General features: G+C 41.2%; 1 protein-coding gene across 5 annotated transcripts in view; it reads right to left on the bottom strand.

The window, feature by feature from the left end:
- SYNE1 (spectrin repeat containing nuclear envelope protein 1) overlaps positions 1-14,190 on the bottom strand; it is a 503,300-nt gene that overhangs the window by 193,127 nt on the left and 295,983 nt on the right. For all 5 annotated transcript variants that reach the window (XM_038770126.1, XM_038770112.1, XM_038770118.1 and 2 more), the window contains 10 exons: positions 12,748-13,013; positions 8,865-11,025; positions 6,844-7,181; positions 6,502-6,646; positions 5,071-5,289; positions 3,182-3,444; positions 2,597-2,762; positions 1,866-2,021; positions 1,595-1,747; positions 76-258 (listed from right to left, as the gene is read on the bottom strand). In XM_038770126.1, coding sequence (XP_038626054.1) covers positions 76-258; positions 1,595-1,747; positions 1,866-2,021; positions 2,597-2,762; positions 3,182-3,444; positions 5,071-5,289; positions 6,502-6,646; positions 6,844-7,181; positions 8,865-11,025; positions 12,748-13,013 — 4,050 coding nt within the window. The remainder of the gene's footprint in view (positions 1-75; positions 259-1,594; positions 1,748-1,865; positions 2,022-2,596; positions 2,763-3,181; positions 3,445-5,070; positions 5,290-6,501; positions 6,647-6,843; positions 7,182-8,864; positions 11,026-12,747; positions 13,014-14,190) is intronic.

Here is a 14,190-nt window from a genome sequence, read left to right as displayed (position 1 = left end):
ACTATCGTTATTATTGATAATATTGTTATAATACTTGACATGTAGTAAAATGCCCTAATAATACTAATTGGGCACCTGATTGAGTTTGGAGCGCCTGTACTCAGCCTGCCGGATTGTCTGTTGGTGCAGCTCAGTCAGTTTCCCTATTTTCTTAGACAGCTTCTTAGCCAGTTGGCTGTTCTGCTCTGTAAAGTCCCGTACTGCCACATCTAACTCTATCAGCTTTACATTGCAGGCGTCCAATTCCTCTCCCAGGATCTGGAATGGGGAGAAAGAATGAGAGAACACTTCACTTTCATGAATCAGATTATTGAACTGCATTTAAACATTTCACATATGTTCAGGAATATTTCTGCACTTTCACTAACTGGGAAACTGAAGCAGGAAATGTGATCATTCCTGTTTCCCATCAACCCTGAGTAAAATGGATAACATTTTCCTTTCTTTCCTTCTGCCGCAGCCAAGATGAACATTAGTCAGTCACTTCGCAGGGGTTCACCCAAACAGTCCTGGCTAAGGTCCTACTTTTGAATGATCATAACAGCATCAGAGCCTAATGGAAAGAACACAAGCCTGGGAGTCAGAAGGATGTGGGTTCTAATCCTGACTCAGCCACCTATGCGCTGTGTGATCCTGGGAAAGACACTTCTCTGGACCTCATTGACCTCACCTGTAAAATGAGAATTAAGACTGTGACCCCTACGTGGGACACAGGGACTGCATCCAACGTGACTTTAATCTACCCCAGTGTTAAGTCCAATGCTTAAAGGATATCATTAAAAACATCACAAAATTGTTAGGTTAGGCTGTCTGATGCACAAGGTATGTACCATTTCAGAAGTTTTGTTACATAATGCACACATTATACAGCCAACTGTGTGGATGTCTTTTCAGTGACAGCAGCCATATTAGGATGCATGGGAAAATAGGATCAGTTCTATATGTACAACAGAGTTGGCGGACATGTTTTCTGCCTGGTCTTTCCATCCCCATATGACAAACTCAAGCTCCACTCCACACCCTGAATTTTCCTTCCACTGCCACCTCCCTCAACTCCCACAGAATTTCCCCCCCTTTTTTTTCTTTCCCTTTACTTTTTCTTTTAACTTTGTGCTGCCACTTTTCCTTTCCCTGGCTTGTAACCCTGGCCTGTAACTGGGAAGGGGATAACATCAGCAGCAGGGCTCAGTGTGAAAAAAGGAAAAAGAATAGTGGAGGGTAGTGCCATTAGTTCTGGATGAGGAGGCGGAAGGGCTAGAGAGGGCACGTTTGGCATGCTGGGAGGGGATTGGCAAGGGGCTGGGGAGATCTAAGGGAAGAAAGATAGGAGCAGGGAAGACATAGGGAATGGGAACTTTCAAGGAGTCGGGATGATGGAGTAGGAGTGGAGAAGGGGCAGAGGTGGAGGTCCATTCCACCAGGAAGCAAACCAACTGCTCCCATGCTGTCGGGCAAATCTTTTTAACCTGGTTGATACGAATGATGGGAATCTGTGTCATAAGGGGAAACAAAATGTTCCCAAAACAATTCCATTCAATTTTACTATTATTGAGCTTATTAAAAACCTGCCTTGTGGAAGGAATTTTATTCTTACCTTTTGGTCAGTTTTAGCCTGAGCTAAATTATTTGTCTTGGTTTTCAGCTTAGTCAAAATAGTGGTGAGTTCTTTAGTGACTCCTTGAATTTTCTGGCTGAATTCTTGGTTCATTGCTTTGCTCTGCTGACCTTCCTTTACCTTGGCTTGGATCTGAGTGGTCAAAAACAGCATAAATAACCATTAACTCATACCTGTATACTCTCATTCCAGCACAGAAAACCCTGCCCCCAATATGAGGGATAAATGTCTTTTTTTCCAGGAGGCGTACCTGATCATTCGTGGCTCCTAAGTCCAAAGCTACTTCTGCTAATTGCAAAGAGAGCTCAGAGGGCAATATTGCAAAGAGACCCAGATACTTATTCTGCTGTTCTTCAGCAATTTTCTCAATGGCTTGGCGGTGCATTCCTGCTTCTGTGAGTAAAGCCTAGAGACAACAAGAATTCAGGATTTAAGACAGGAAATGATACATCTCTGTGTATCAGAAATGGGGTCTGTTGCAAGGCAGTTCAGTGTGGAAACATTTTTCACCTTTGTTTTTAGTTTATGACTACTAGAGACTACAAGTCCCTTAATGATAATAATCATAATAATGATGGCATTTGTTAAGCGCTTACTACGTGCAAAGCACTGCTCTAAGCGCTGGGGAGGATACAAGGTGATCAGGTTGTCCCACATGGGGCTCACAGTCTTCATCCCCATTTTACAGATGAGGTAACAGACTCAGAGAAGTTAAGTGACTTACCCAAAGTCACACAGCTGACAATTGGCGGAGCCGGGATTTGAACCCATGACCTCTGACTCCCAAGCCTGTGCTCTTTCCATTGAGCTATGCCCTTCTGTTTAACCCTCTACCTGAAAATGCTCAAATGAATTCCACATTTTCTCCACAGGACAAATGGAAGACAATTGGACACAGTTCTAATTTTTCAAAAACATATATAGTGAAAATGCACACAGAATATGTTCAAATGACATATAAACAATAGAAAGCTTTCATACCTGCAGCTCATCAAGTTGAGTATCTATTTCCAATGTAGGACTCATCAAATACTCCTTTGCTTCCTGAATCCATGACTTCACTGAATTGATCTCAGTTTCTACTATTTCCCGCTCCTTTAGCTCTTGCTTTACCAATTTCCCACTCTTCTTTACCTTCTCCTGAATGCTTCAGAAACATTAGAAGGAGACATTTTAAGTGAATCTAAATGAAAAGAAATCTTTAATATTTGAAATCCACAATCAATACTTTTGCTTTTGAACTGAAAACTCAGACACACAATTCTGTTGTATAGTACACTCCTAAGCACTCACTACAGTGCTCTCCACACAGCAAGCATTCAATACCACTGATAGACACCCTTATTTCAAGTCAACTCAACAATTCCAAATCTTATGGGAAAATGATGGAACCTGAATAATACAAGGGCAAATCTCATCTCATTTGCCTTTTATAAGAACTGTTAAAAGGAACTAAAATTGGAGGTGCTAGGGATACTCAAATTTGGTAAAGGACAGGAAGGAGGGGAGAGAAGAAAAGGGAATGGGACACGCTTAGGGCCTATTTGATTGACAACATTCACATACTTGTGGCATCGATCTTGCATTGCTGTGATTTCTTGCATGACAGGTGGCTTTTTTCCAGCAGCTGGCTCCACTTCCACATCCCTCAGCATGTTCATCGCCTGCTGTTTTAGCAGACCAAGAGCTGATTGCTGTTGTTCCACCTCCAGAACAAATGTGTCATGGTGGTCCAGAAGCATTGAGAGCTCTGCTTTGGAGGCTTTCTCGGCTGAGCTTCCGGGCAATTTATCTTGCAGTTGGTCTATCTTCTCCGTAGCTTTTTGGACCTAAATGGCACAAATGTAGACATCATATATACCATATATTCCCCCTTTTAGACTGTGAGCCCACTGTTGGGTAGGGACTGTCTCTATATGTTGCCAATTTGTACTTCCCAAGCGCTTAGTACAGTGCTCTGCACATAGTAAGCGCTCAATAAATACGATTGATATACCACTGGAAACTACAGTATAGCAATAATCAAATGGAGGCAATTCCAGCAAAGGCAAAACTTGATATTTATAACCTGGAGTCTGTTTCTTGGTCAACCAATCAATTGATGGTATTTATGAGCTTACTCTTCGAAGAGCACTGTATAAGGTAATTGGAACAGTGCAATACAACAGATTAGGTTGGTACAATCCCTACCCACAAGGACTGTACAGACTAGAGAAGATTATGGATGGATGCATATATAAGCACTGTGAGGGTGGGGTGAAAATCAAAGTGCTTAAAGGAGTCAGAAGATCGTGGGTTCTAATTCCAGCTCCACCACTTGTCTGCTGTGTGACCTGGGGCAAGTCACTTCATTTCTCTGGGCCTCAGTTCCCTCATCTGTAAAATGGGGATTAAGACTGTGAGCCCGACGTGGGACAGGGACTGTTTCCAACCCCATTTGCTTGTATCCACCCCAGTACAGTGTTTTTAATACCACAATTATTATTATCATTATTATTTTTATTAAAGGGCACAGAATCAGGTTCATAGGTGTCATAGAAGGAAGGGAGAGTGAGGGCTTAGTCGGGGAAGGGTTTTTGGAGAAGATGTGATTTTAGAAGGGCTTGGAAAGTAGCGGAATTGGTGGTCTACATATATGGAGGGGGAGGGAAATCCAGGCCAGAGGAAGGAGACTGTAATGTCATTATGGCAGGGACGTGCCTGCTAGTTCTGTTGTATAGTACTCTCCCCGGCACTTAATACAGTTCTGTGCACAAAGTAAGCACTCAAATACCACTGACGATTGACTGATGTGAGCAAGGGGTCACCAGTAAGAGAGACGATATGGAGAGATTATAAGTTGGTGTTAGAGAAGCAAAGTGTTATATTAGGAGATCAGCTAGGTGAGAAAGGAGGGGGTGGAAATAAGCTTTCAATGACAAGTCATCTTGAGTTCTACAGTTGGTCCCTCCTCATCCTCCATGTGTTGAAGAGGATGGAGAAACACTCCTTGTCATAATGGTTATCTCCTTAGACTGTAAGCTCATTGTGGGCAGGGAATGTCCCTGTTTACAAGCATTTAGTACAGTGCTCTGCACACAGTAAGTGGTCAATAAATACGCCTGAATGAATGAATGACTAGTTGAGAAAGTGGAAACTACAAGATGAGCGGGATCTTATATCCAATTGTCTTAAGTTAACATCCCCATTCAGTTCCACGTGGGCTGAGCAGAAGTAGCACTCAATGAAGAGGGTGAGATACATTCAGTTTTATCAACTTGCTACTATGCAATCTTTGAATTAAAAACAGTCAAAGAAAAAAGATAAACACAAATGATACAATACAGTGTCTCCCAAAATAAATTACAGTACTTATTATTATTATTATTACAATATCACTTTTAATTATAAAACACTTTTCCCTGATTGCTATTTAAGGCTGATGGAGTGGAAATCATATAAATAATAAAATTTACCTTGCTATTGAAGGCTTGCCATTCATCTACTGCATCTTTCAAAATGTTTTCCTGGTCTCGTGTGACACTGCATAAACGATTCCACCGCTGCCAGACAGTTGTCATTGATCTACTTATGGTGGCTTTGCTAGCATCATTTCCAATTTGTTCTAATTGCGAAGCTCTTTCCTCCAGGGCAGTAATCCTCTCCTGGAAGGAGTTCACTACAGACACCAGTGACTGGTAAATAAGGGAAACATGTGCTTAGAAAAGTATCGATGGAGTTAGATCTCATTCCAAAACATCTCAACCTTATTTATAAATGTTTTGAGAACCAGCATGGCTCAGTGGAAAGAGCCTGGGCTTGAGAATCAGAGGTCATGGGTTCTAATCCCAGCTCCGCTACTTGTCAGCTGTGTGACTTTGGGCAAGTCACTTAACTTCTCTTTGCCTCAGTTACCTCATCTGTCAAATGGGGATTAAGACTGTGCGCCCCACGTGAGACAACCTGATCACATTGTATCCCCTCTCAGCGCTTAGAACAGTGCTTTGCACATAGTAAGCACTTAGCAAATACCATTATTATTATTATTATTATCCTGGGACAAATGTTAATACCATTAATAATAAATCATTTCAGTATCATTTTTTCAAGAACTAGGAGGGACTAAACATTAATATATGCATGATTTTTAAACATTCTGAAATAGTGAGACAAATAAGAGACCATGTCTTGACAAAGCTAATACTCCAATTTGTGGGTTTGATATTATATAATAATCATAATAATAGTGCTATTTGTTAAGCACTTACTATATATCAAGCACACTGTACTAAGCACTGGAGTAGGTACACGTTAATCAGATTGGACACAGTTCCTTTTCCGACAGGGCTCACAGTGTAAGTAGGAGGGAGAATAGGAATTTATTCCTTATTGTATGGATGAGGAAACTGAAGCACAGAGAAGGTAACTTGTCCAAGATGACACATCTGGCAAGTGTGGCAGAGATGTGAAAGAACCCAGGTCTCCTGATTCCTAGGCCCATGCTCTTTCTACTAGGCAAGATTAGTCCCCCTATAAGTTTTCTTAGGTTGCTGTAGGAAGACAACTCTCTTTGAACTTTAATTAGTTCCTTAAACAATGTTTAACCATCATCAAGCTAATCATGAACAAATATTTGCGGTCCACCTACTGTGTGTAGAGCAGGGAACTGCATTTCCCTCTACTTTCCCTCATTGGTAAAGGAAAACCCATTGCTTCGAATTTTTAACTTCTGAAACTGTGTTTCAGAAATTCTTTTGATAAATTATAGTTCAGGAACACTGGTAATAAATTACGACTAAACCCACCTTCTCTACTTCCCAGGAGGAAGCACGATTACATTTGAAGGACCCTCAGTATGAAACCTGCACACTTAAACCCAAAAGATAAAAAAAGCATAGCAACCTTACCTTGTGTTCTAATAATTTTTCTTCTGCCTCATGGCTTGAAGAAGCTCTGGACACAGAGAATTCAGATAATTTTTGTTCTGCTTCATTCATCAGTTCTATAACTTCTTCCCTTGCTTTCTGGTAATCCTGCCACTGAGTTGCGCAGCTTGAAAAATGAAAGGTTTGATAAAGAAAAATGTTAATCCACACATTTCTAGAGAGTGTTCTAATTTTTAATTAGTCATAGTAAAATGGTGACATAAAGAATTAAAAATGCCAATATCGAATTTAGTGTTTTCCTATTTCCACTATGAAAATTTACCTCTGTTGATCAAATTTGAAAGGTAAAAATACAAATGATACCTCTGGAGCAGTCCCAATTGGGCTTGTGATTCACATTTTATTCCCTTGCCCTTCTGTTCCAAACATGCCACATTCTTCCTCAACTCTTCTTTTCCAGAAGATTTGATGAGAGGTTCCAGTTTGGACATCAGATCCTGTAACTCTTCCAGGAGACCATGGAACTGTGGTTCTGTGCTGAAAAATTCCACATGATTTTTAAGATTCTCTTCGGAGCTCTCAACATCTAGGCCGTTGCCAGCTAGCCGTAACAACTCCTGGGCATCCTCAAGCCAGTCGCTAGCAGCCTGGATAACCTGGTAGTATTTCTGGCACAGACTATAGGTTTCAGTCAATGTGGCCTGGAAAACAACAGTTACACACAAAATGAGGTACACCATTTTCAAAGCGAGTGACTAATTAATGTATAATGGAAAAATGATCTTGGATGAAATTGATAATAAAATCTGTTCCTGAATATTTCAAAGAAATAATGGTTACAGCAGGTTCACAACTGGATTCTTAAACATAATCCTCTCGCTTTGGAGGAGTTGTGTGGGCCTTAGTTAAACTGCAAAGAGATTATCTAAGTATCCCTCCATGGCTGCATGTAAAATGTATGAAACCTGTTCCCGAGAATGCTGTGCAGGCAGGAAATCCAAGATTTGGATAAACTAGTGGAACCATCAGTCCACAATGAGACATTTGAGGGATGCCAGGTAAGAATGTAAGAAGGTTGGCAGTGCTTGGATGTTAAAGATAATAACTATCACATTATTTCTCCAAGCTTCCCTAGTTGCCATAGTTAATATCAGACTGCTCTGTTAAATGAATCATTCTTCTGACACAATATATTCCTTATGCTTTTATGCTAACAATCTCCATCTATCAATCAATAGTATTTATCTAGCACTGTGTGCTCAGCACTTTACTAAGTGCTTGGGAGAATACAATTCAGTTGGTAAATATGATGTCTTCCCTGTAGGATTTTACAATTGTGTGCAGTATAGAGACATTAAAATAAATAACAGATAGGGGAAGTAGTAAAGTATAAGGATCTGTACATAGTGCTGTCAGGTAGCATGAATATCGGAGAATCACCAACTCAGTTGTATTACATTGTCCCAAGTGCATAGCACAACCATCTGCATATGGTAAGCACTCAGTAAATAGCACTGATTAACCAACTGATCTCCCCACCCTATATCCCCCTTCACTAAATCCTTGACTACTCACACCCCTCACTAATGCTATGCTTACATACATACCTTCACAGTTGTTTCTATCTACTTGTAATCCATTTTAATACCCAATCCTCCAGCTTGAGTGTAAGCTCCTTGAGAGTAGGCATCATGTCTACTGACACCATTCCCAAGAGCCTAGAACAGTGCTCTGCACAGACTAAGCACTCAACAAATACTACTGATTCTGAACAGAACAGCTAACAGGGTTGCTATAGGAGGTGGCTAAGCAACCTTTGCCCAAACAGTTGATTGCTCTAGAAATTCATACCCAATTGCTGCTGCAAAATATGCTTCCTGTATAGTTTCCTTGGCACATCTGCACTCCTGTAGCTGTTGAAAGAAGGAGTGATGTCCTATATATTTCCCAAACTATTACTATATAATAAAAGACATTCTCCAGTCATTATTACTCACTGAAGATTAACTATTATTTTCTATAGGGGAAAAACCTAGTCTTCATCACATTAAATAAAAATTAAAAAACAAAAAAAATCAGGAAAAAGTTTTCTTGGAGATATGTAAAGAACACCAGAAAATAATTTTGAAAGCATACTTTAATCATAGTACAAATGTAAACCCTAATCCTACTCTCCCAAGTTGTTAGTACAGTGATCTGCACACAGTAAGCATCAATATAGTCACTCAATCATTATTTATTGAGCACTTACTGTGTGCACAGCATTGTACTATGCATTTGGGAGAGTACCATCTAATAGAGTTGTTAGATTCCCTGCCCACAAGGAGTTATGCTTGCTTCTAATAGACATTGTACAAATGAGCTGAGGGGCAAATTTCACTAACCTGTCTAATGCGAATGGCCTCCTGAACTTCACCATCCAGTTCTGAGAGCTCAGCAAGTGTATTTTCCAAATCAGCAGAAATCAGTTCCTTTGCTTTCATGAACTTTTCCTTTTCTTTGCTGCTCAAGGCGTTCATTATTCGAAGGCTGGATTGCACTTCTTCTTGATGTATTTGAACTTTTCGGATCTCTTCTTGAATATTCTGAAGTTTCAGATCCAAGTTCAGCGTTTCACTGAGTTCAGCTTTCACCCGCCTCAACCAATCAAGTGAGCGGCAGATTTCTGTCTGGAAGTCTATGCTTTGAACCAGCCGGTTTTCACACTCCATTACCGTCTCCCCAATGGTAGCAGTCAACAACTTCAGCTCCTCTTGCCACGACTGGACTTGGTGGCTTGCCGCTTCATAGGCTCCAGGGTCAAGATGTGGAGAAAGGTCTTCAAGATGTTCATTCACTTGCTTTAGGAGAATTCCTGAATCTTGCAGGCTACCCGCCAGGGAATGATACACCTTCAGTTTCTCCTCCACAGGTAATGTCTCTTCATTCACTTGAGTCTGCTCTTTCCTCACAGACTCCAGTTGTTTCTTCAGTTGTTGACACAAATCCTCGTACTTCTGGCACGCACTGGTGGTGTCTTCTAACAAGTTCCCCTGCTGTTCCACTTGTCTTTTCAGCTTGTGATACAGAGTAACCAGTTGAAGCATCTCTTCTGGCTTCCATGGTTGGCCCGTGCTGCGGAAACCTTCTTTCTTTTGGTTGAGTTCATCGACCGCTGCCCCCAGGCTCAGGACCTCTATGAGGAGAGCTTTGCACCCCTCCTGAAGTGTAAAGGCCTCTTCGGCTAACAAGCTTTTGGGGACTTTATCCATGGTCAGAAACTGATCCTCTAGCTCACTCAGAGACTGGATCGTCAGAACAATCAGAGAAGCATATTCTTTCCGAGCAAGAATTGCTTCCTGAACCTTGTAGAACTTGTCTTTAGCCAACGCAACAACAACACTGAATTGCTGAGGAAGGGAACTCAGCTTTTCATCGAGGTAGGGATGGTCCACTTCATTGAGTGTTGGTAGGATCTCCTGACCACTTCTCTGCAGTGTCAGGAGAAGGTTTTCGTACTCAGGAGACTGTTCAAGAATCTGCTGGTACTTTGCCAGCTGGGAGTAAAGCCCAGTACTGCCATTCATTAAGTTAATTTCAGGAAAAGTAACAATATCTGCTTGCTTCAACCAGTGGCACATTTTATCAAAATCTTCTTTAAAATACTTCCTGGAAACCATATTTTTCTCCAGTTCTTGCAGCCGTTGGCTGCATTTTTGCAAAACCACATCATAGACACTCTGGAGTTCCTGCAGCTTGCTTAGCACTTCATACTTCTCTTGCTCTGTTGCTTCTTTCATTAACTCTCGTCCTTGAGCCCAAAGTCCTGTAATTTCATTCTGATAGGTCTTTAAACTGGCTTGAGTACTTTTACAAGTTTTAACCTGTTTGCCCACATCATCTGGTAGCAGGCAGATGTGTTCGTGGAACGTTATCTTTCTCTCGTGCTGCTGAATTTGACTGGTGGCCTGAAACACTGCTATGAGGAACTGAGTCTTCTCAGATACAGCTTTATTCAAGAATTTTCTCTTCTGGTCCACTAAATTGGTGAGGCAATGCATATGACTTTGAGCATCAGAGAGTACCTTCTGGATCAACTGCCTTTCATTAAGGCCCAGGTCAGCCATGACCCTATCAGCATCCTTGATGAGAGACTTTAGATGCATCTGTTTTGTCTCCAGTTCGCTGCAAATGGCAAGATGATCCATGAGAAGATTTTGGGCTAGATCTGGAGGAGGGCTATGTTGGAGGGTCTCAGAAATACTAGGCTGTTGTTCTTCTGCCCACTCCATTAAATCTTGAAATTTGGACTGGACAAGGTTTAACTCTTCCAACGTGGTGATGCACACTTGGATTTTCTTTCTGATGAGGTCTTCCAGCTGAAACCAACGCTGCTCAAAATGCCTAGTCTGTTCTTTGACTAGTTCTTTATCATCCAGATTCAAGTGATCCATCATTTTCTGCTTCTGGTCTTTCAAGTCTCCAATTGCGTACCTTTTTTCTTCCAGGGCCTCTGCCAATTTTTTCAAAGCCTCAAGATGCACAGTTGTACTGTCAGCATCTGATCTGTAAATGAAATCCAGGATGGAAAATGAAGTTTCCATGTTTATATATCATGGTTTTAATTACAAGAAAAATGTTCAAATACTTTCAGTATACGGAATCATCCTTATTGAATTCTCTAAGGGCTTTTATCCTTCAGTTGACTAGTCAGAATGTAAATAGGTAGAGAACACCTCATTGGATTGAGAAATTTCCCCACATTTGACTGCATTTCCATAAACATTGTGACAATCATAGTGCTAGTAGTATTTACTGAGTGTCCATCCACTTAATGCAGTGATCTGTAGTAGGGACTTGGGAAATTCAGAAATAAAAAGTGACACTTCATAAAAATATTACACCCTTTCTCAGTTTTCTTTTTAGGCCATTAATTTTGCTCGTCAGGTACACTCCTTGTGGCCACATATTTAATAATGATAATGATGGCATTTGTTAAGTGCTTACTATGTGTCAAGCACTGTTATAAGCACTGAGGGTGATACAAGGTAATCAGGTTGTCCCATGTGGGGCTCACAGTCTTAATCCCCATTTTACAGATGAGGTAACTGAGGCTCAGAGAAGTTAAGTGACTTGCCCAAGGTCACACAGCAGACATGTGGCGGGGCCACGTCATACCAAATGCTATTCTGATTCCAGGGATAGCCCGTTGACAAATTGTTCCTGTGGGATTAGTGCTGAAATGTCACTTCGTGGCAGAACTAGAAGCAAAGTGAGAGGAGTTAGAGAAGAGTAGAGAGGGGCAGGATAGAAGGAAACTGCCACCAGATAACTGAATAAGTAGCAGGTATCCAGAAACCCTACACATCTCTTACTGTGGGACTCCATGGCAAATTCACTTTTCCTGCTGTAACTGTTTTGTCATCACACCTAAACAAAGCTCCAGGACTAGCTTAAACTAATATGCAAATGAGGCAACTTCCTTACCCACAGTTAAAAAATTAAAATGTAAGACTATAAGAAGCTGAGTCTGACCGAACAGAAACCAAGAGGTGAGGAGAGAGTTGGAAGAGAGGAGGTGGAGGCAGCTGGTGTAAACAACTTGCTTGAGGAGTTAAGAAAAGTATGGTAGGAAGGAGATGAGGCAGTAAATGGAGGGTAGGAGTCAAGACAAGTATTTTGAGGATAAGGGATTAATGAAGAAGTTTGAAAGCAGAGGGGAAGGAGCCACTGAGAGTGATCAGTTGAAGATGGTAGTCAGGGAAGGGGAAAATGTTTTTAATAATGGCATGAAAGGGTGTGATCAGTGGCGCAGATGAAGGAAGTAGATTTCAAAAGAAGGTGGGAGATCTCCTCTTGAGGTACTCCTATGAAGGATGAGAAACTGATCAAGGGGAAGGAGAATGGGGTTGAGAGGGGAGAGGAGACTTTAGGTAGTTCATGCTTGAAGATTTCAGTTTGGACAATGAAAGAGATGGCCCAATCATCACTTCCATCCAACACATTTCCCAGAGAGGAATGAATAGCAATTCTGCATATGAGTGTATATGGAGATGCATTGCCCTGCTGCATGACAAGTCCTACAGCATCCTCAGAAAAGGGCTGGTAGGTGAACTTCCTTTGAATGCTCTCTTGCATTTACTGAGCATGTATAATCAGCCCGGTCCTCAGTTTGGCACTTACAAACAAGTACAATGAATATTTAGATTCTACACACAAAATTATTAGCTGTTGAATGAATCTGCCTAGTAGTACATTTCAGTTTTTTGAAAATGAGGTCAGCTTTACCTGGCCAAGTTGTCCCATTCCTTAGTAAATTTTTCTAAGAAGACTTCCACAACATTCAAGCGATCATGGTAATCCCTGGTTCTCTGAAGATCCTCCTCCCTTTGTAAGAGCAAATTATTAGTCTGTAGGCATAGATCCATCCACTGGTTTCTTAAATGACCTATTTCATTGTGTTCAGGGGACTCCTGTCCTTGAGTCAGCTTGTTCACCTTTTCAGTGACAGCTGTGACAGATGCTTGCTTGGATTGCAGCTTTTGAACAAATTCCTGGAGAAAAAACAGAGAAACATGAGCACCCTGTAAAGAATACAAAACACACAAATATGTAGCAGGATTGATTCTGGTGCTTTATGATTATTTTTGTGGGTGAAATCACAGAAAACTAGAGACTTGGTGAGTTGGCGGGGGCTTTCGGAAAGGGTCTCCAAGTTAAGCCATCCACCTAGAGGTTCAGGAAAAAGAATGAAATGATTTTTCTAATAGCAAAGTTCATTCATGATCTACGTCAAATGAATAGCACAGCTTAGGGTTTCTGAGCCTGCCTCTAAAGATGTCCTGGGATATTTCCACTACATTACAATTAATCAACATGGCCTAAAAATGAAACTGCAAAAGAGAAAACAACAGATGCTCCTTCCTTATGAAAAGGTGCAGGAGCATAGATATTAGTATACCAGTGAACAGTGAGTCAGATCAAAGAACTTTCTAGATAAGATGGAGAATTATAAAGAGCGAGGACAAGCAGGCATGTATAGAACTACAGGGTGGGCATGTTAGGCACAAGGAGATAAGAGGGCTCAGATCAAGACTACCCCTTCATCTCCTTCCCAACATGGTGTTTTTTTTAGGTTTTCATGCTCTTCTGAAATCCCTAATTCTTCCTTTGCCTTCCGACCACTGAGCCCCTACAAAATACAGAAACTTAGCATTCGAGTTGGAGTTGCCCAGTACATAAAGGATGGCTTGGATGCTAGAATTTCCTGAATGACAGCAATGAAATAAATTCCCTCGGAAACCTCAAGCTCCCTGGGAGTGAAGAGATCACATGTAATCATACATTTCCCTAAAACATCATGCAGTACTTCAGTTGATTTCTGTGGCTGCCAGCTTATTTACTTAGCTCCCAATATGAGCGGAAAACAGTGCAAGGCATTTTATCAAATTCAGGAGTAAAACAAAATGGTACCTTCTACCTGTTTATAATCTAATGGAGAACAGCACCTTTTAACATATGAACTGGACTGATTCCGGAGCTCTGCCCCTAAGTCAACACAGGCTTACTGTAATGAATGTTTGGTGGATCTGGAGCTCTGCCCCTAAGTCAACACAGGCTTACTGTAATGAATGTTTTGTGGGTCTTGTGCAGACACTGAAGTTTTGTAGTAACGGCTGCAGATGCGAAGAATCTAACTGGAGAGCAGACATCACAGTGGCAGGCAATAGG

The sequence above is a fragment of the Tachyglossus aculeatus genome, chromosome 2 (genome assembly GCF_015852505.1).
Source record: "Tachyglossus aculeatus isolate mTacAcu1 chromosome 2, mTacAcu1.pri, whole genome shotgun sequence".
NCBI classification, from domain to species: Eukaryota; Metazoa; Chordata; class Mammalia; order Monotremata; family Tachyglossidae; genus Tachyglossus; species Tachyglossus aculeatus.
The sequence above is the reverse complement of the archived record's forward strand: the minus strand, read 5'-3'. Positions and strand labels throughout refer to the sequence as shown.